Raw genomic sequence first — 21186 nt, forward strand, 5'->3', positions numbered from 1 at the left:
CCACATGCGGCTCTTTCTTTCTTCAAATGTGGCTCCTAACACACAAAGTTACATGACCACAACAGATCCGGTAACCACTGCTCTCCAGAAAAAATAAGAATTTACTCACCGGTAATTCTATTTCTCGTAGTCCGTAGTGGATGCTGGGAACTCCGTAAGGACCATGGGGAATAGCAGGCTCCGAAGGAGACTGGGCACATCTAAGAAAGAATTAGTACTACCTGGTGTGCACTGGCTCCTCCCTCTATGCCCCTCCTCCAGACCTCAGTTAGGAAACTGTGCCCGGAAGAGCGGACACAATAATGAAAGGATTTGAAATCCCGGGTAAGACTCATACCAGCCACACCAATCACACCGTACAACTCGTGATACTATAGCCAGTTAACAGTATGAATAACAACTGAGCCTCTCAACAGATGGCTCCAAACAATAACCCTTTAGTTAAGCAATAACTATATACAGGTATTGCAGACAATCCGCACTTGGGATGGGCGCCCAGCATCCACTACGGACTACGAGAAATAGAATTACCGGTGAGTAAATTCTTATTTTCTCTGACGTCCTAGTGGATGCTGGGAACTCCGAAAGGACCATGGGAATTATACCAAAGCTCCCAAACGGGCGGGAGAGTGCGGATGACTCTGCAGCACCGAATGAGCAAACTCAAGGTCCTCCTCAGCCAGGGTATCAAACTTGTAGAATTTTGCAAATGTGTTTGAACCCGACCAAGTAGCAGCTCGGCAAAGTTGTAAAGCCGAGACCCCTCGGGCAGCCGCCCAAGAAGAGCCCACTCTCCTCGTGGAATGGGCTTTTACAGATTTAGGATGCGGCAGTCCAGCCGCAGAATGTGCAAGTTGAATCGTGCTACAGATCCAGCGAGCAATAGTCTGCTTTGAAGCAGGAGCACCCAGCTTGTTGGGTGCATACAGGATAAATAGCGAGTTAGTCTTCCTGACTCTAGCCATCCTGGAAACATCGATTTTCAGGGCCCTGACTACATCTAGCAACTTGGAATCCTCCAAGTCCCGAGTAGCCGCAGGCACCACAATAGAGTGGTTTAAGTGAAACGCTGATACCACCTTAGGAAGAAATTGGGGACGAGTCCTCAATTCCGCCCTATCCATATGGAAAATCAGATACGGGCTTTTACAAGACAAAGCCGCCAATTCTGACACACGCCTGGCCGAAGCCAAGGCCAACAGCATGACCACTTTCCACGTGAGATATTTTAGCTCCACGGTTTTAAGTGGCTCAAACCAATGCGACTTTAGGTAATCCAACACCACGTTGAGATCCCAAGGTGCCACTGGAGGCACAAAAGGGGGCTGAATATGCAGCACTCCCTTAACAAAAGTCTGAACTTCAGGCCATGAAGCCAGGTCTTTTTGGAAGAAAATCGACAGAGCCGAAATCTGGACCTTAATGGAACCCAATTTGAGGCCCATAGTCACCCCTGACTGTAGAAAGTGCAGAAAACGACCCAGCTGAAATTCCTCCGTTGGGGCCTTCCTGGCCTCACACCACACAACATATTTTCGCCATATGCGGTGATAATGTATTGCGGTCACATCCTTCCTAGCTTTAATCAGCGTAGGGATGACTTCCTCCGGACGCCCTTTTCCTTCAGGATCCGGTGTTCAACCGCCATGCCGTCAAACGTAGTCGCGGTAAGTCTTGGAACAGACAGGGCCCCTGCTGCAGCAGGTGTTGTCTGAGCGGCAGAGGCCATGGGTCCTCTGAGATAATTTCTTGAAGTTCTGGGTACCAAGCTCTTCTTGGCCAATCCGGAACAATGATTATAGTTATTACTCTTCTCCTTCTTATTCTCCTCAGTACCTTGGGTATGAGGAAGAGGAGGGAACACATAAACCGACTGGTACACCCACGGTGTCACTAGAGCGTCCACAGCTATCGCCTGAGGGTCCCTTGACCTGGCGCAATATCTTTTTAGCTTTTTATTGAGGCGGGACGCCATCATGTCCACCTGTGGTCGTTCCCACCGGTGTACAAACAGCTTGAAGACTTCTGGATGAAGTCCCCACTCTCCCGGGTGGAGGTTGTGTCTGCTGCGGAAGTCTGCTTCCCAGTTTTCCACTCCCGGAATGAACACTGCTGACAGTGCTATCACGTGATTCTCTGCCCATCGAAGAATCCTTGTGGCTTCTGCCATTGCTATCCTGCTTCTCGTGCCGCCCTGTCGATTTACATGGGCGACAGCCGTGATGTTGTCTGACTGAATCAGCACCGGTTGTTTTTGAAGCAGGGATTCTGTTCTACTCAGGGCATTGTAAATGACCCGTAGTTCCAGAATATTTATATGCAAGGAAGTTTTTGTCCTTGGACGTTTTCTTCCCTGAGTGACTGCCCCCCACCCTCGGAGGCTTGCATTCGTGGTCACCAGGACCCAGTCCTGTATGCCGAATCTGCGGCCTTCACGAAGATGAGCACTCTGCAGCCACCACAGCAGAGACACCCTGGCCCTTGGTGACAGGGTGATCCACCGATGCATCTGAAGATGCGATTCGGACCACTTGTCCAAGAGATCCCACTGGAAGATCCACGCAGGGAACCTGCCAAAGGGAAACGCTTCGTAAGAGCTACCATCTTTCCCAGGACTCGCGTGCAGTGATGCACCGACACCTGTTTTGGTTGCAGGAGGTCCCTGACCAGAGATGATAATTCCTGGGCCTTCTCCTCCGGGAGAAAAACCTTCTTCTGTTCTGTGTCCAGAATCATACCCAGGAAAAGCAGACGCGTCGCGGGAATCAGCTGCGACTTTGGGATATTCAGGATCCAGCCGTGCTGATGCAGCACTTCCTGAGATAGTGCTACGCTGACTAGCAACTGCTCCTTGGACCTCGCTTTTTCAGGAGATCGTCCAAGTACGGGATAATTATAACTCCCTTCTTTCTAAGGAGTATCATCATTTTGGCCATTACCTTGGTAAATACCCTCGGTGCCGTGGACAGACAAACGGCAACGTCTGGCATTGGTAATGACAGTCCTGTACCACAAACCTGAGGGACTCCTGGTGAGGTGGGTACATGGGGACACCCTCTTCCAGGCTTGTATAACTGCCCTGAGCGATTCCATCTTGAACTTGAACTTCCTTATATAAGTGTTCAAGAATTTAAAATTTAGGATGGGTCTCACCGAACCCTCTGGTTTCGGTACCACAACATTGTGGAATAGTAACCCCGCCCTTGTTGAAGGGGGGGGTACCTTGATTATCACCTGCTGGAAGTACAGCTTGTGAATAGCGTCCAGTACTACCTCCCTTTCTTTGGGAGCAGCCGGCAAGGCAGATTTGAGGTAACGGCGAGGGGGAGTGGCCTCTAACTCCAGCTTGTATCCCTGAGATACCACTTGTAGAACCCAGGGATCTACCTGTGAGCGAACCCACTGGTCGCTGAAGTTCCGGAGACGCGCCCCCACCGCACCTGGCTCCGCCTGTGGAGCCCCAGCGTCATGCGGTGGACTTTAGAGGAAGCGGGGGAGGATTTTGGTTCCAGGGAACTGGCTGTCTGGTGCAGCTTTTTCCCTCTTCCCCTGCCTCTGGGCAGAAAGGAAGCGCCTCTGACCCGCTTGCCTTTTTGTGGCCGAAAGGACTGTACCTGATAATACGGTGCTTTCTTAGGCTGTGAGGAAACCTGAGGTAAAAATGTCGACTTCCCAGCTGTTGCTGTGGATACTAGGTCCGAGAGACCCTCCCCAAACAATTCCTCACTATTATAAGGCAAAACCTCCATGTGCCTTTTAGAATCAGCATCACCTGTCCACTGCCGAGTCCATAATACTCTTCTGGCAGAAATGGACATTCATTAATTTTAGATGCCAGCCGGCAAATATCCCTCTGTGCATCTCTCATATATAAGACCACGTCTTTAAAATGCTCTATTGTTAGCAAAATAGTATCCCTGTCTAGTATCCATATTATCTGACGGTATCGGACCAAGCTGCTGCAACACTACACACTGAAGCAATTGCAGGTCTCAGTATAATACCTGAGTGTGTATATACAGACTTCAGGATAGCTTCCTGCTTTTATCAGCAGGCTCCTTTAAGGCGGCCGTATCCTGAGACGGCAGTGCCACCTTTTTTGCCAAGCGTGTGAGCGCCTTCTCCACCCTAGGGGACGTCTCCCAACGTAACCTGTCCTTTGGCGGGACAGGGTACGCCATCAGTAACGTTTTAGAAATTACTATTTTCTTATCGGGGGAACCCCACTTCACACACTTTATTCAATTCATCTGATGGGGGAAAAACCACTGGATGCTTTTTCTCCCCAACTATAATACCCTTTTTTGTGGTAACTGGGTTATTGTCAGAAATGTGCAACACATTTTTCATTGCCGTAATCATACAACGGATGGCCCTTGTGGATTTTACATTTGTCTCATCGTCGTCTACACTGGAGTCAGACTCCGTGTCGACATCTGTGTCTGCCATCTGAGGTAGCGGGCGTTTTTGAGCCCCTGATGGCTTTTGAGACGCCTGGGCAGGCACGAGCTGAGAAGCCGGCTGTCCCACTGCTGTACGTCATCTAGCCTTTTATGTAAAGGAGTTGACACTGTCGGTTAATACCTTCCACATATCCACCCACTCTGATGTCGACTCCGCAGGGGGTGACATCACACTTATCGGCACCTGCTCCGCCTCCATATAATCTTCCTCATCAATCATGTCGACACAGCCGTACCGACACACACACACACACACACACACACACACACACACACACACACAGGGAATGCTCTGACTGAGGAAAGGACCCCACAAAGTCCTTTGGGGAGACAGAGAGAGAGTATGCCAGCACACACCAGAGCGCTATATAATGCAGGGATTCACACTACACACAGTGATTTTTCCCCTATAGCTGCTATAAATATACAGTTTTCGCCTATATTTAGTGCCCCCCCCCCCCTCTTTTTCACCCTATTGAGCCTGGAAACTGCAGGGGAGAGCCTGGGGAGCTTCCCTCCAGCGGAGCTGTGAGAGGAAATGGCGCCAGTGTGCTGAGGGAGATAGCCCCGCCCCTTTTCCGGCGGGCTTCTCCCGCTTTTTTTATACAGTCATGGCAGGGGATTTTACACATATATAGTCTTAAAGGCTATATTATGTGTTAATTTGCCAAGTAAGGTACTTATATTGCAGCCCAGGGCGCCGCGCCCCCCCCCCCCCCCCCCCCCGGCTATATTATGTGTTAATTTGCCAAGTAAGGTACTTATATTGCAGCCCAGGGCGCCGCGCCCCCCCCCCCCCCCCCCCCCCCAGCGCCGTGCACCAATCAGTGACCGGAGTATGTGGTGTGCCTGGGGAGCAATGGCGCACAGCTGTAGTGCTGTGCGCTACCTTAATGAAGACCGAAGTCTTCTGCCGCCGATTTCCAGGAACGTCTTCTTGCTTCTGGCTCTGCTAGGGGGACGGCTAGGGGGACGGCGGCGCGGCACCGGGACCGGACGACCGAGGCTGGGCCTGTGTTCGATCCCTCTGGAGCTAATGGTGTCCAGTAGCCTAGAAGCCCAAGCTAGCTGCAAGCAGGTAGGTTCGCTTCTCTCCCCTAGGTCCCTCGTAGCAGTGAGTCTGTTGCCAGCAGATCTCACTGAAAATAAAAAACCTAAATATATACTTTCTTTTATAGGAGCTCAGGAGAGCCCCTAGTGTGCAACCAGCTCGGCCGGGCACAGAATTCTAACTGAGGTCTGGAGGAGGGGCATAGAGGGAGGAGCCAGTGCACACCAGGTAGTCCTAATTCTTTCTTAGATGTGCCCAGTCTCCTTCGGAGCCCGCTATTCCCCATGGTCCTTACGGAGTTCCCAGCATCCACTAGGACGTCAGAGAAACATGCAGCAGCACTACGGGGACTTAGGACTGAGGGAGCCAGGTACTAGAGATGAGACACCCACCAGCAAACAGAGTACACATAAGGGGCTGCTGCAATGGCATGAATTGGGGGAAGCTAAAGTGACACATGAGGGTGCTGGCTGAAGTGACAGGAGGGTGCTGGCTGAAGTGACAGGAGGGTGCTGGTTGGAGTGACAAGAGGGTGCTGGTTGGAGTGACAAGAGGGTGCTGGTTGGAGTGACAAGAGGGTGCTGGTTGGAGTGACAAGAGGGTGCTGGTTGGAGTGACAAGAGGGTGCTGGTTGGATTGACAAGAGGGTGCTGCTTGGAGTGACAAGAGGGTGCTGCTTGGAGTGACACATGGGGTAGCTGAAGTGTATTATGTGAATCTGGATTTTTCAATATATTTTATGTGGATCTGGCTTTTACAATTATTTTATGTGGAAGTGGCTTTTTCAATGTATTTTATGTTGGATCTGGCTTTTTCAAAGTATAATATACCAGAGGCGTGTCCTAGAAGGCACAAGGCCACACCCCATTTTTGCATGTGCGCTCTTTGACGTACCTAACACATTTTTTTAGGCTATTTGTCTCTGACTGGTTGGCCACCCCTGTTCTAGAACATATCTGTGTTGTTCGACATTAACCAGGAAATACTAACAAAAAGATAGGATGTAGATTGAAAAATACTACAAAAAATAAATAAATAACAATCATGATATACATATAGGGGGTGATTCAGACCTGATCGTAGATGTGCTAAATTTAGCACATCTACGATCAGCTTCCCTGACATGTGGGGGAATGCCCAGCACAGGGCTAGTCCGCCCCGCATGTCAGGGCCGACCCCTCCCCGCACAAGTTCTAAAGCCTTTTGTACAGGAAGAGTAGCTCCCAGCCAGCGCAGCTCCCGCGCGCTGGCAGGGAGCTACCCGTCGCAGCGCGGGTCGCAGCAGCTGCATGTTACATCATGCAGACGCCGCGCCCCCCCCCCCCCCCCAACGGTCCGGGCACACCTGCGTTGCCCGGACCGCCCTATCCCACCCAGCGACCGCCTCTGCCTGTCGATCAGACAGAGGCGATCGCAGGGCTAAGACAGCCGTTGGCTATCTGCCGTGCACTGGCACACTGCAGCGCCGGCACATGTGCAGTTCAGACCTGATTGCTGCTGTGCGAACACGAAAGTAAAAAAAATCACCACTAGACCAGATGACATAATAGGAAATTTGATCTCACCTCCTCCATTGTCTTTCCTTCTAGGAGAATCGATGAGCTGACTTCCGTAACATGACGTATCCTTATAACTGGAGGAGTAATCCGACACATCTAGCTGGTTTTCTGATCCCTAGTGGGAAAATATTAAAGATCAAACTCTCACAAGAGAATAGGGCAGATCTATCCAGTACAAACCCAACGCTAAGTATGTGTTTATAATGTATTAATACTTCCCCTGTGCAGAAACCTCACTGTAGCACACACAATTAGATCTATCCTCTTTTCCAGCTAAAACTCTGTTGGGTTTCAATTGTGGCTTCCATGTGTTTCAATTTTAGCAGGGAAGTCTAAGCACTTATCACTAGAAATCATTACTTTCTTATCTTTATTTTCCCAGACAACATGATGCATGTGATTTAAAAATGGTTTGTGCTACAGGTTGAGCATCCCTTATCCAAAATGCTTGGGACCAGAAGTATTTTGGATATCGGATTTCTCAGTATTTTGGAATAATTGCATATCATAATGAGATATCATGGTGATGGGACCCAAGTCTAAGCACAGAATGCATTTATGTTTCCTATACACCTTATACACACAGTCTGGTCATTTTAGACAATATTTTGAATAACTTTGTGCATTAAACAAGGTTTGTGTACATATACACAATTCATTTATGTTTCATATACACCTTATACACACAGCCTGAAGGTCATTTAATACAATATGTTTAATAACTTTGTGCATTAAACAAAGTTTGTGTACATTGACAAAAACCAAAGGTTTCACTATCTTAGGGTGTGTACACACGGTGAGATCCTTGCTATGCCCGATTTTCACTTGCGATTTCCCTTGAACTCCCTGGAGCCCAGATAGCACAGATTTTGACTAACTTTTCTTGAGATATGTACTATGTGTGCTTACGATTTTGGCTTATGTGAGATTTTGGCTTATGTGAGATGTCATTGACATGTGAGATGAACTAGATAATACACCGATCTAGCAAGGATTGACTTGCCTGCACAGTCTATCTTTTCTTGCGATGCCGACCTGGCGGGACCGCACATCGAGATCAAATCGGGATCGCAAGGTGACTTTCACCTTGCGATCTGCACTAACTTTTCTTGCGATTTTCAATATATAGTCAAAATCGAAAGAAAATATCTCACACTGGGGTCAATTCTATTCGGCAACTAAAGAATAGCGCCGGGAATTAGCTCCCGACGCTATTCAATTCAGCTAAAGTTAAGTCGGCGATGTCCCGTTCTCGCCGACTTAACAGGTAGTTTTGTCGGGAGAACGGGCATTCTCCGACTTAACTACCCGGCGCGAGGCTGATTCCCGACAGAATCAGCCTCGCGCCGGCCGCGAGGCAGCACTTTTGTCGGGTTTATTCTCTCATCCCCCGGGGATGAGAGAAGAATTCCCGACAATTGCGGGCAACTAGTAGCAGAATTGAATAGCGTCGGGAGCTAATTCCCGGCGCTATTCTTTAGTTGCCGAATAGAATTGACCCCAGTGTGTACACACCCTTAGTGTCACACAAAAAATTCTGTATTTCGGAATATACCGTATTTCGGAATATTTGGATATGGGATACTCAACCTGTATCAGGTTACATTATCTTTTGTGTTGCACTTAGCAACCTAAGCAGTTTGTGGAGTGAACATGCTCTTTGCTACATGAGTGGAGTTTCTGAGTTTCAGAAATATAACTTCAGGGAGTCGGGGGAAGAGTTTACTCAAATCCTTAAAATGCAGCACTGTTTTTTGACACTGAAGACACAAATCAGAACACAAAAAAACCAGAACATTGAAAAGTAAAATCAGCTCCCACAAAAACAAACAATAAAAATGGATTTTTGTAGTTACGCTAAATATTTTGTTATAGTCCAAAAAAACACCAGGCATACAGTTTAGTCACAGAAGCTTTTGCAATTCCACATTTATCTCCAAAAAAGTAAACTTCATCCCCTCTATACCTGGGACCACAGTATCCATGCTGCCCAATTTCAGGTCCTACAGACACTATAATGACATTGAGGACCAATGACCCTCTTTCTCAGGAGACTTACCCTAAGGCTGGCCAGATTTAGATAGAACTCTGAGACCACCTTAGGATGAAAGGGATGTTTGGTTTTAAGAAAAATAAACTGTCTTCATAAAACAACGAAAATTGAGACCAACAAGACAAAGCACCCAATCCAAAACACTCCTAGCTGTGGAGATAGATAACAGAAAGCCTGTCTTCCATGTAAGTAACGTTAACCCCACCATATCCACTGGATCAATAGGAGGCTGCAGTAAGACTGTTGGCTAAAGGTTAAGGGGTTGACTTAAACAAAGGCTTTTCTCCAGCAGTTTTGCTAGAGGAGCCTTTCACTACTATTATTATTATTATTTATTTATTTATATTGCGCCACATAGGATCCGCAGCACCCAATTACAGAGTAAACAAATAAGCAAAACGTGAAGACAGTGACTTACAGTTCAATACAATATAGGACAAGTAGAGGGTATATAAACATAGCTGTGTCAGTAACCAGCACTTATCAGGGTGGCAGAAAATCTAAGGATTTGGTGCCATCAAAGGGAGTATTGAAAAGAAGATAGCTTAAGTAAAAGCACACGAGGGAAGAGGACCCTGCTCATGAGAGCTTACATTCTAAAGGGGAGGGGCACACAAACCATTCATTTAGTTCATCACTGTACAACAAAGAAAAGTATGGAGAAATCACTGATAATAGTGCTGCGGCCCCCATAGGTTTCAATAGGGGCTGCACATAGATTGTATTTAAAAACAAAATAGAGAAAGGTGACAATAGACTCTGTTATCTCCTCATGGGCACACACCTTTACGGCTAGGTCTGTACCAGCTCCTAAAAAATACAAATAAGGAGCTAAAACAAACGCAGAAGCTCTGATGGTTTTCTGCTGCTTATCGCTTTCCATTTAAAACAGAACCCTAAAGGCCAGTACTCACGGCCCGATTTGGGAGAGATGTGTGCTGAGCGAACCGCTCAGCACACATCTCTCCCGGCGCTCAGCACAGCGCGATCTGTGCTGAGCGTGCGGGGGGAGACGGGGGGGCCGCTCACTTCACCCAGCGGGTGAAGTGAGCGACCCGCTAGATTGGCCTGCATGCAGGCCAATCTAGCAGCAGCGATAGCGATGTGCGGGGCCGCGCATCGCTATCGCTGAGGGGGCTACACACGGAGCGATCCTGCCGATATTCTAAGCAATCTAGTCAGATTGCTTAGAATATCGCTCCGTGAGTACCCCCCTTAAGACCGCAAGCTATAAAGGGGATGTATAGTAACTGCACATGCACCACTCCCTGAAAGAAAGTCTGCACCTCTACTACAAGAGGCAGTATTCTCTTAAACCAAATCGAGAGGACTGAAAGCTGAACCTTTAAAACAGTTTTTAAAGCACAGAAATGTACTTTATTTTAACTCAAAATATCTTGGGTAAAATGCTGTGTCAGGATCCTGGCGTCAGCACTATGAGTTTACATACACACTGTACACAGTATGGAGTAGATTTACTAAAGCTTCTAAATCAGAGAATTTGTGGTGTTGCCCATAGCAACCAATCAGATGCTGTCTATCATTTCTGTATTGCCTTTTAGAAAATCATAGCATCTGATTTGTTGCTACAAGCAACATCAACTACCTACAGTACCAGAACCATCTAATTACCTTGTCATCCTCCTCATAGCCAGATAGGTCCAGACGACTAGATGACACCTACATATCAGAAACATGGTAACAGATGTAAAATACATAGAAATATGGTAAACGTACATACTGTATAATGGTTATTCTAGCTTGAAGTAAAAAAAAGAATGAACTCCCACAAATCTCTTTAAATATAAATAAAACATTTAAATGTCTCAAAGTAAGTCTATAAAGCACAAGACATAATAGCAGTCATGGGGTTTAATATGGGAGCACTAAAGAGGCAATACTTACATTGTGCATGTTGGGGGTGCTGAGGCTCCTCCGAATGTGCTTAGTTTTGTTTGAAATTGCTTCTTTAACTGTGACCGCCTTCATGAAGACAATTAAAAACACATGTAAATAGCAATTCTGTAAAATGATTTTTTTCAAGCTTTAAAAATTATTCTATTTCCTGTACATATAGTAAAATTAGTATTATCATGTACAGTTATTGTACCATGCCAACATCTATACTATGTGCATCCTAAATATACAGTTTTCTAAAAAAGAAAAAGTTCCGCCTCGCTTATGTATTATATAAAATATATTGTGGTACATAGGTTGTATTAGGCCAGTGCCAATGAGTAGAATAAACAAATGCATGTGGTGGTCCTAACACTGCAGCCAAGGACAATGGTACTTCCCAAAAAGGTAATGCCAGAGAGATCGATTTCCTCCGGCACTGCAGCGGTATCCACTATAGATAAACACATGATTTAATAGAAACTTAGAACCCAGAATATCTCTGGGTTTAAATTCTAACTAAGTAACAGGATTTCTTATTGGTTTTCCATACCATGTGGATTCCAATTTGAAGGTACTGTAGTGGAAAAACAACTTTCTTACTCCAGTTCAGTAAGCTGTATTTACAGACTAAACGAGAAAAGAAGAAATCTTTTGCTGCGCCTGTGTTAAGTTATAAAACTGAGAATAGAATAGAAAAGAACCCGGAACTTATGGTATGGGGACACGTTCGCCACTATAAGGAGATGTGCAAAACTCCTAAAGGATTGACCAAATTATAAAAATTAATAGAGGCGCTCATGTAGAACCACACACCAGATTTTCACGGGTTCAATAACAACCAAGGAATCAGATGAATTTAATAATAAGTATGTGTGTTTATTAACAACAATACTCTGTACTTGATTTATAAAATACAATTTAAAAAAAAAAAAAAAACACATGAATAATCTAAGCTTTGATTACTGTAATAAATATCAAATAAAGTTTCACTGAACTAGATATTATAAAAGTTCAAAAATGTAACAGAATGTTGCAATCCTTTTAAGAACACTGTTGCCACAGCTGCTAAAATTGCTGTAATAGAGATTACCCGCATGGATGGGTTATATATGAATGAGTTTACCTCTCCATAAGGGCTGGTGAACCCGAGCGTCCCCGGGTAAGTCCAGAAAATGCCCAATAGATGGTGAAACAGGAGGGTACGTTGCGTGTTTAAATATAACAGCCAGCCGCTGGATATGTTGTATTGGCCTGCTGGTATTCACCTTATTATGGCTGTGCAGACAATGAGGAGCGGCGGGCGTGTGGCTGCTAAATCAAACGCCGTCTGAGGTATCCAGCTGTGAAGGAAACTTCCTTTCAATCTACCTGGACGTGCACCGTCCGCCGGTAGATGACGAGATGGAAGGTACTGGAGACGGTGATCGTGACCTCACAACGCCTACGGCTGGATGTAAAGCCAATTAGGGGCCGCCCGTAGCTGCCGTGGGTAAATGCCAGGTGAAGTAGCTGTGGCCTGGAAACGTCCTGAATGCAGGTGTTCAGTGAAGAAACGAAGGGGAGGAGTCCTGACGCGTTTCGTCACGTGACCCGTGACTTTTTCAAAGTATTTACAGACTATCTACCATACAATTGCAACCAAATATTCTTAATTTGAAAAATTCCACAACATTTCACCTGAGGCGAGAATCTGACTAGTATGAGGAACCAGCAATCACAAAAACAAATTAAAATTTGTTCACAGTATCATTACCTGTTAAAAAAATTAACTAATCCCTTACAAGAGGAGCCTCCATTGGCTTCCCCTGAGTGCCCTGAAATTGGTTTACGTTCCTGCTTGGAAGTTGGTGGGGTTCAAGTCACCACGGCAGTTCCGCTCTTACTAGCCCCTTTGAATTTAGTGTTGAAGGCAATACAGCAAGCTCCCTTTGAGCAACTTGAAACAGTGGAGTCATACTTTCTCATTTAGAAAACATTGTTATTTAAAATATTTCTACAGACCAGAGGGTGTGAGAGCTGGTTGCTTTACCCTTCAGCTCTCTATTCTGTTTTTTTCAAGGATTTTCTTAATACTCAACCTTCTTTCAAGCCTAAAGTGGTTTCCAAATTCCATCTTAACCAAAATATTGTTATTCTACTATTACAGTATATCAGGATCTTTCTATGGAGGAAGAGGAATCTCTTCATTCCCTGGATGTTGGTAATGCCTTGAAGATCAATGGGGGTAATTCAGAGTTGATCGTAGCAGCAATTTTGTTAGCAGATGGGCAAAACCATGTGCAACTTAGGTGGTCAGATGTATCATGTGCATAGAGAGTTAGATTTGGGAGGGTTATATTGTTTCTACGCTGGGTAAATACTGGCTGCTTTACTTTTACACTGCAATTTAGATTTCAGTTTGAACACACCCCACCCAAATCTAACTCTCAATGCACATGGTATATCTGCCTCCCCTGCACTGCACATGGTTTTGCCCATCTGCTAACAAATTAGCTGCTACGATCAGGTCTGAATTAGGCCCAAAGTCACCAGGACTCTCGACATCAGAAACTTGAATTATCTTCTGTTTCACTATTGTTACAAAATAGGCTTTTTGGTCATTTACAATTGAATCCTTTCCTCTTAAGCAGGCTGGGGGACACTGGACCATGGGATTGTAGGTTGGGCTGGAGCTGGCACTTAAACTGCAGCTTTAATTCTAAGCTCCTCCCCTCTGCAACTCCATCAATAATTTTTTTTCTCAAAAGAGTTCTGTAAGGTGTCCCATGGGATTGTAGGTTGGGCTGGAGCTGGCACTTAAACTGCAGCTTTAATTCTAAGCTCCACCCCTCTGCAACTCCATCAAGCCAATACTTTTTCAAAAGAGTTCTGTAAGGTGTAGCAGTAACCCAGTAAAACTGTTACAACAATAAAACAAACGAGTAGGGAAAAAAGATGGCCAAGAACCAAAACCTTACACGAATGAGCAAGAAAAGGATTCATTGGTAAGTGACGAAAGATACTATTTTCTCTTACAGCAAGGCTGGGGACACTGAACCAAGGGATGTTCAACAGCCGCTCCCATGGTAGAGAACACTCAGGCTGCTTGACTGGAGAACAGAACGCCCAAAGGTGGCATCGTCAGACACAAAAACATAAAAATAGTAAAAACGATCAAATGTGTGGACAAAGGACCAGGTAGCTGCACAACAGACTTGTTTTGCCAAAGCCCTGTGTCACACTGACTAGGAGGTCGCCACTGCCCTAGTGGAATGTGCTACCATCCAGTCTGGTGCTGGTCGCCCCACTCTAGAATAGGCTTGAGTGATGATACACGTGTAATGGTCTGCTTTGTAGCTGGCCAAACCAGTTTATGTGCATCATAAAGAACAAGCAGAGAATCTGTGCGACAGACGCAAGAAGTCTTGCCTAAGTAATCCGCAGAGCTCAGACTACAGCTAGCAGAACCATATCATCCTGGTCCCAGGATGTTCCTGAAGGAGGAAAATCTGGACAATTTCCCGGTTTAAGTGAAAAGCCAAAACAACTTTTGGCTTTAACACAGGAACCCTACAGAGAACCGCTCTATCGTTATGTAATATGATAAAAGATGGCTTGCAAGACAAAGCTCCCAACTTTGAAGCATGCTGAGCTGATGCAATAGCCATAAGGAAGACCAGTTTTCAAGTAACAAACTGAAGATCCGCTGAATGTAAAGGCTCAAATGGAGCCTGTTTGAGAGCCGATAGGACCAGATTAAGATCCCATGTTGCCACAGGCGGACAAAACAGTGGTTGAATACGCAACGTGTAAAAAGGTTTGGATCTCTGGAAGAAGTGCCAAATGCTGCTGGAATATTTTAACCGGCCTCCAAACCCCCTTGAAGTAAGGCCAGGAAATGAGAGAGATGAAACTTAGAGGTATGAACCTTTCTCTGCTTACACCACAAAATGCAGTTTCCATACTGTGGAAATTGCATGCCAAAACCGTTTTTGGGCCCACAGCATAGTACAGACTACCAGGGAAAAAAAACCTTCAGTCTTCAAAAGCTTGGTCTCAAAAGCTAGGCTGTTAAAGCCAACCAAGGAAGATTCTCATGTAGAAATGGATCTTGTTGTAGCAGGTCTGGTTAAAGTGGAAGATGTCACCCAGGATCTAGACATTTTGAGAATGTCGGCATACCATGACCTGCATGGCCAGTCTGGAGACAACAGCATTACTGACACCTCTTGATTCTTAATGTGCTTCAGTCCCCAAGACAACATTGGGGTTTGATGAACATCCCACAGACCCGTCATGGCATCACTGTAAAAAGCCAGCGGGTCCCTGGATCTCGCAGAAAATTGTGGAAGTTGCGTCGAGAGGCCATAAGATCCACTTGTGGAAGGTCCCACTTCTAAACTAACCGTTGGAAGGAAAAGGATATTTGCTGCCTCTGCCATCGGAGGAGCCTCCCTGATGATTTACATATGCCATCATCATGGCGTTGTCAAATGGAATACAAACTTGCCGGCTAGCCAGGACAGACTAGGCTTCCAATGGTAGTGATTGGATCTGACTGCAAAACGAAGGAGAGAATGATGGCCTTCCTAAATCACAAGATACCTGGATGTCCCTGTTATCCAGTAAGGCCAAAAATGTGTTGGCCTTCAAGTTATGGATTATCGATCTGAGAGATTCCATTTGCAAACAAGCTACCCCAATTTAGGGTTCAAGGCGCAAAGATTCAAGATCAGTCAGAATGAGATGTTCTGCTTCTGAACAAAGAACAAGTTAGAGTAAAACCCGTTTCAGTTCCAGCGGAGGAACTGGACAATGATGCTGTCCAAGAGGAGGAAATTGATAGCCTGGTCCAATACCACCCTTTTCCCCACATCCTGGGGAAGAGCGGCAGTGAAAAACAACAGTGGTGTCAGACCCCTGAGGTCGATGATTTAACCTCTGAAAATGATGCCCAGCACCTAGGTATCCGAAGACAACTCCACTCAATTGGAGCAACCGCCCACCAACTTGCGACCACACTGAGTGGAGAGAGACACCTCCAGGCTTCTCCATAGCCTTGGCTGACAACAGAAAATCTGCCCTTAGAAGACATATCCTTGATGAGGAAGAAGTGGCCTCTGGCAAACTGATCTCTAGTGGGCACTCCACCCTGAAAGGAGGAGTAGAGAACTCAGAAACGTAGACCCCATTGTTTAGAAGCAGCAACCAGAAAAGTGCTTTTCCCACCGGTAGCCTGGGCAATAAAAATGTCCAGTTCAGGCCCAATTAGAACGCCCCCACTAAACAGAAAAGATTCCAAGGAACGTTTTGATTCCGAATCCGCATTCCAATTGCAGAGCCAAAAGGGCCCTTCAAACCAAAACAGCCGCAGCTGACACCCTGAAAGCCACAAGAACACCGTCACACACAGCCTGACACACATATTCCGCTGCACCGTAGAAGCTGTTCTGCCAATTGCAAGATGAAGTTCTTGGATGAGTCACTGTGTTAGCCCTCAATGAGTTTGGTGGCCCAGTTCTACAAAAGCCACCCATACTGAGGCTAGTAAATGTCGAAAAATAACCCTGAGCATATAAAAATGGACTTGAGACAACCTTTCAGTCCCCACTTGGATACATGGATCTACTGGAAGTGGATAAAATGTAGCAAATTAGCAAGGAACAGAGAAATTATCTGGTGCTTTCCAGGCCTCCTCAATGAGATTAGAGAGATCTGAAGAAGATAGGAAAGTAACAACCTTCTTGTGCCGCCACATGAATGGACACACAGCCTTCATTTTGGAATCCACATCTTAACAGTCCAGAGAGTAACGCACAACATCAGTGAGGTCTTCCACAATATGACTTAAAGAAGAGTCAAGGATCTCACTCTCCAGGACGCCGCTGGTCTCTGTAAATCCCTCCTCCTCTGAATTCGAAACTTGTAGTGGAGATCTGGAAGGAGGAAGATGCTTATGTGCCTTACACAGTTGAGGATCCTCGAAAAAGTGTTCCAAATAAGAGGACACATTTTCAAACCCCGACGCTGTACACACTCCATGGTACGTAGCCAGGGTGGATCAGATGTTGCTTGGAAAGACACAGTGCCAGGAGCAGGCGAAGATCTTGCATGACAGTTAGTGCACAATGCCACAGGGTCCACCTGACCACACGGTACTTTACTATTACACTGTGTACAAGTGAAAAATAAAACCATAGTAATGCTTTCACTTTGATGGATTTGGCTTTGTCTGTTATAATGCCCACATGACCTCACTATGGGGGTCATTCCGACCCGTTCACACGCAGTGGTTTATCGCTGCTGTGCGAATGGGTACGGAATGCGCATGTGCGGCGGTCGCAAGCGCGTGCGCGACGTTGCTCGGCGACAGGAGTTGCCGGGTTACGTCGCGGCTTACAAAGGAAGCGGTCGCAGAGCCGACCGCAAATAAGATTGACAGGAAGAAGGCGTTACAGAGCGGATCCGGACCGCTTGGAGCCGTTTTCAGGGAGTGGTCAGTAAAAAGCAGGCGTATCCAGGAGAACGGAGGGCGGATGTCTGACGTCAAAGCCAGCTCCAGCATCACAGGGATCGTCGCACAGGGTAACTAGTCTTCTTTTGCTTGAGATTGTTTTAGCTTAGCAGGGCTGCACAAGCGATCTCAGCCCTGCTAAGCTAAAATACACTCCCCCATAGGCGTGTACTAGTTGATCGCAGCAGCAGCAGCAGCAAAAGTTGCTGGCTGCGATCAACTCGGAATGATCACCTATGTGTAGGAGACGCAGGTATAACAAATTCCCAGATACAGGAAATGAATAACCCAGGTCGCTAAGTAACTATACAAATTCTCCAGATATAGATAAAAAAACACAAATACTTAGCCTACCTTAGAGGCTAACTGTTGCAGAGGACAGAAGCGGAGAAAGAAACTTGCACCACCTTGAAAATCACAGCATGCAGGGTCCACAATTATTCCCTGGAGTTCACTTACTGAACAGACCTACACAGCCAGGACTGTTCCACTGCTGCAATTAGGTCTAGGGAACGCCAACAGTGACAACGTCCGCCACCCTCTCAGTGGCTGTACACACTCTGCTACAAGTACTTTTCCCCACCCCTATAAGGGAAAAGCACTTTGTTGTCTGCAATCACGAGCAGCCTGACTGGTGCGCACTCACTGTAAAGTTGCCCCTTGCAGTAACAAAACCCTGCAAGATGGCTCCACCATCCGGGACAGCACTGCCAACCACCACCCTCTAAAAGGGTTAGGGTGCGCACTGTTCCCAGGTCCAGGCGGTCTACACTGAGATAGGAGTCCTGGGGAGGGAGGCTTCTGCGGCCACTACAGTCTCACTGTGCGCTGATTCAATCAGCACATAGACCCTAGGTATAAAATAAACAGAAAATTAAAAAAACAACTAAGATACCCCTCACAACGTGAACTACTCCATCAAGCACCTAGAGTAGGACTTGCTTGATGGGGTTGCAGAAGGGGAACAGCTTAGAATTAAAGCTACAATTAAAGTGCCTGCTCCAGCCCAATCTGCAATATCACAGACCAGTGTCTCCAACCTTGCTACAAGATATAATAGGAATTTAATACCTACCGGTAATTCCTTTTCTCGTAGTCCGTAGGGGATACTGGGATGGTATTAGTACCATAGGGTATAAATTGGGTCCATTGGAGCCTGACACTTTAAGAAATCTTCAGTGTGTGCTGGCTCCTCCCCTCTATGCCCCTCCTGCAGACTCAGTCTAGGAAAACTGTGCCCGAGGAGACGGACATTATTTGAGAGAAGGAAAATAGACAAGAATAACGGTGAGGCAACGAACCAACACACAACAGTAATAAAGGATAGCAACGCTAACCAGAACAGGGACAGAGACAGCAACAGCAGACCAAACGAAGAAAACTTACAACAAGGTAAGCAGGAAACACGAAGCACTGAGGCGGGCGCCCAATATCCCCTACGGACTACGAGAAAAGGAATTACAGGTAGGTATTAAATTTCTATTTTCTCTAATGAACAAAAAATTGTATCTGCACACACACTGTATTTTCTTAATCTACGTTTGAAACATAAGTTCCATCACAGACCTCTATTTGAATTCGTGGTAATTACCATCTATTGTGGGGGTGCTACCAACTACAGCTATCAAAAGAAAGAAGGAAAAGGCTGTATTGTCGGTGCACATAGGGAAGATTAGATCTGGTTATCACATCTGCCTGTATTTAATTAAAATTTAACTTTTATTATTATCTATTTAAGAATCGTGTATATTACTTACACATAACCATGAGTATAAGCGAAACATAGAGGTTAAAATTGTGACATAGACAAAACATACAAAGTGCCAGTGAAATAAAGGTGATTTAAAGATTAAAATGTGTGTCCACGTGTCTTATTCCAATATCCAGAAATGTATATCCTATTGTTCCATAATGGGATCAATATTCATTCGTATGTTTAGTTATTATTAAGCTCTTAGACGAGGCATTTGGGCAAAAGAAGATGTTAATTATAGTGATATCTTAGATATTGTTGCAATATAGGCTGTTGGTACCAGCTTAATTGTGACAGAACAGCTATCGCTATATCTGATTGAATCAGATGTATAATGAAGTGTGAAATACACTGGTGGTACTATAGGTTCAATATAAATATATAATATATTCTGGGATGATGGATGTCTTCCTCAATTGTTTATGATCAATAACATGTATGATATTATATAAGGATATATCTTTCCTTTAGTTATTCCGACTACACTATACATGTTATGATCCATGGAATATTCATATTAATATGTCCTCAGAAGAAAAGCTTCTTCCTTTATTGCGGACTATATTGCTGATAATATGATATATGTCAATCAGCTCCAATAATTAAATATTCAGAATTTATGTCATCTCTAGAAGTAAAACATCCTCTAATATAATTGTTAAACAAGAGAAGCCTTCATTAAATATATATAGATAGCGACGTGTTAGATGAAGATTTTCCTGATATGTGCTTATACTCATGGTTATGTGTAAGTAATATACACGATTCTTAAATAGATAATAATTAAAGTTAAATTTTAAGATGTGATAACCAGATCTAATCTTCCCTATGTGCACCGACAATACAGCCTTTTCCTTCTTTCTTTTGGGTATTTTCTCTAATGTCCTAGGGGATACTGGGATGGTATTAGTACCATGGGGAAATCCCAAAGCTCCCAGAACAGGTGGGAGAGTGCTGAGACCCATGCAAAACCAATTGACTGAAGGTCCTCACCGGCCAAGGCATCGAACTTATAGAATATCACAAACGTGTTTGAACCAGACCAAGTAGCTGCTTGGCACAACTGTAAGGCCGAGACACCACGGGCAGCCGCCTAGGAAGAACCCACGTTGTTGTGTATACATACATATAACAAACTAGTTACATAGAATTTGATGGCAGATAAGAACCACTTGGCCCATCTAGTCTGCCCTTTTTGTTACCTTATTAAGACTATAGTTTCTACCTGGCAAAGCATTGCGTTAGCTGATAGAGGCAACGGTGTGCTGGTTCTCTCCCTCTCTGTTTCTCCATACAGGCTTTATACAAGGCTGCTGTGTATATTTCATATTCCTGTGTCTGCTGTATGAACATGTCTGCCACAAAAGTTGTCAGGCTTGTAACACAAAGTTCCCCCATCTCTAGGGGGGTCTCTACTGTGTTTGCAGTGCACTCCCCCCTCACAGGGAAGCCGCACTCTTGAGCCAGAACGTCTGGATTCAATAAAAGGGATGATGTGTAACATATCCTCTGAACTGGCTACAGCCAGACAGGAAAAGGGGTTTTCTGTGTCCATACAGACCATTGCTAAATGAATTATGGATGTGAATTAACCCGAAGACATTGTAGGATGAAACCTGTTCCTTACCATGTAAAATACAAAGGCCTATTCTGCCAGATCAGTCTCTTGGGTGGTTCAACACAGGGCATCTAGTGATCAATTGTGTCAGGCAGCCACCCGCTCTTTGGTCTACACTTTTTAACAAATGTGTTTGCAGCTACTGAAACCAGTTTTATCATAATGTGTTGAGTACTGCACCTCTGTGAGCATACCATCCCAATGGGAAAATACTTGGATCCCCTTTCCCCTCCCCAGGGTCCAGTGTCACCCATAGGATTATAGAGAAAACAGATTTTTATAATTTCATTACATCCT

At 45.3% G+C, this 21186-nt stretch overlaps 1 protein-coding gene across 4 annotated transcripts in view; it reads right to left on the reverse strand.

Moving 5' to 3' along the window:
* The window catches only part of KIF13A (kinesin family member 13A), a 477346-nt gene that overhangs the window by 22991 nt on the left and 433169 nt on the right, over positions 1-21186 (reverse strand). For all 4 annotated transcript variants that reach the window (XM_063923222.1, XM_063923220.1, XM_063923221.1 and 1 more), the window contains 3 exons: positions 11032-11109; positions 10759-10806; positions 7080-7188 (listed from right to left, as the gene is read on the reverse strand). In XM_063923222.1, the coding sequence (XP_063779292.1) occupies positions 7080-7188; positions 10759-10806; positions 11032-11109 (235 nt within the window). The remainder of the gene's footprint in view (positions 1-7079; positions 7189-10758; positions 10807-11031; positions 11110-21186) is intronic.

Source organism: Pseudophryne corroboree, chromosome 5, assembly GCF_028390025.1.
Source record: "Pseudophryne corroboree isolate aPseCor3 chromosome 5, aPseCor3.hap2, whole genome shotgun sequence".
Taxonomy (NCBI): Eukaryota; Metazoa; Chordata; class Amphibia; order Anura; family Myobatrachidae; genus Pseudophryne; species Pseudophryne corroboree.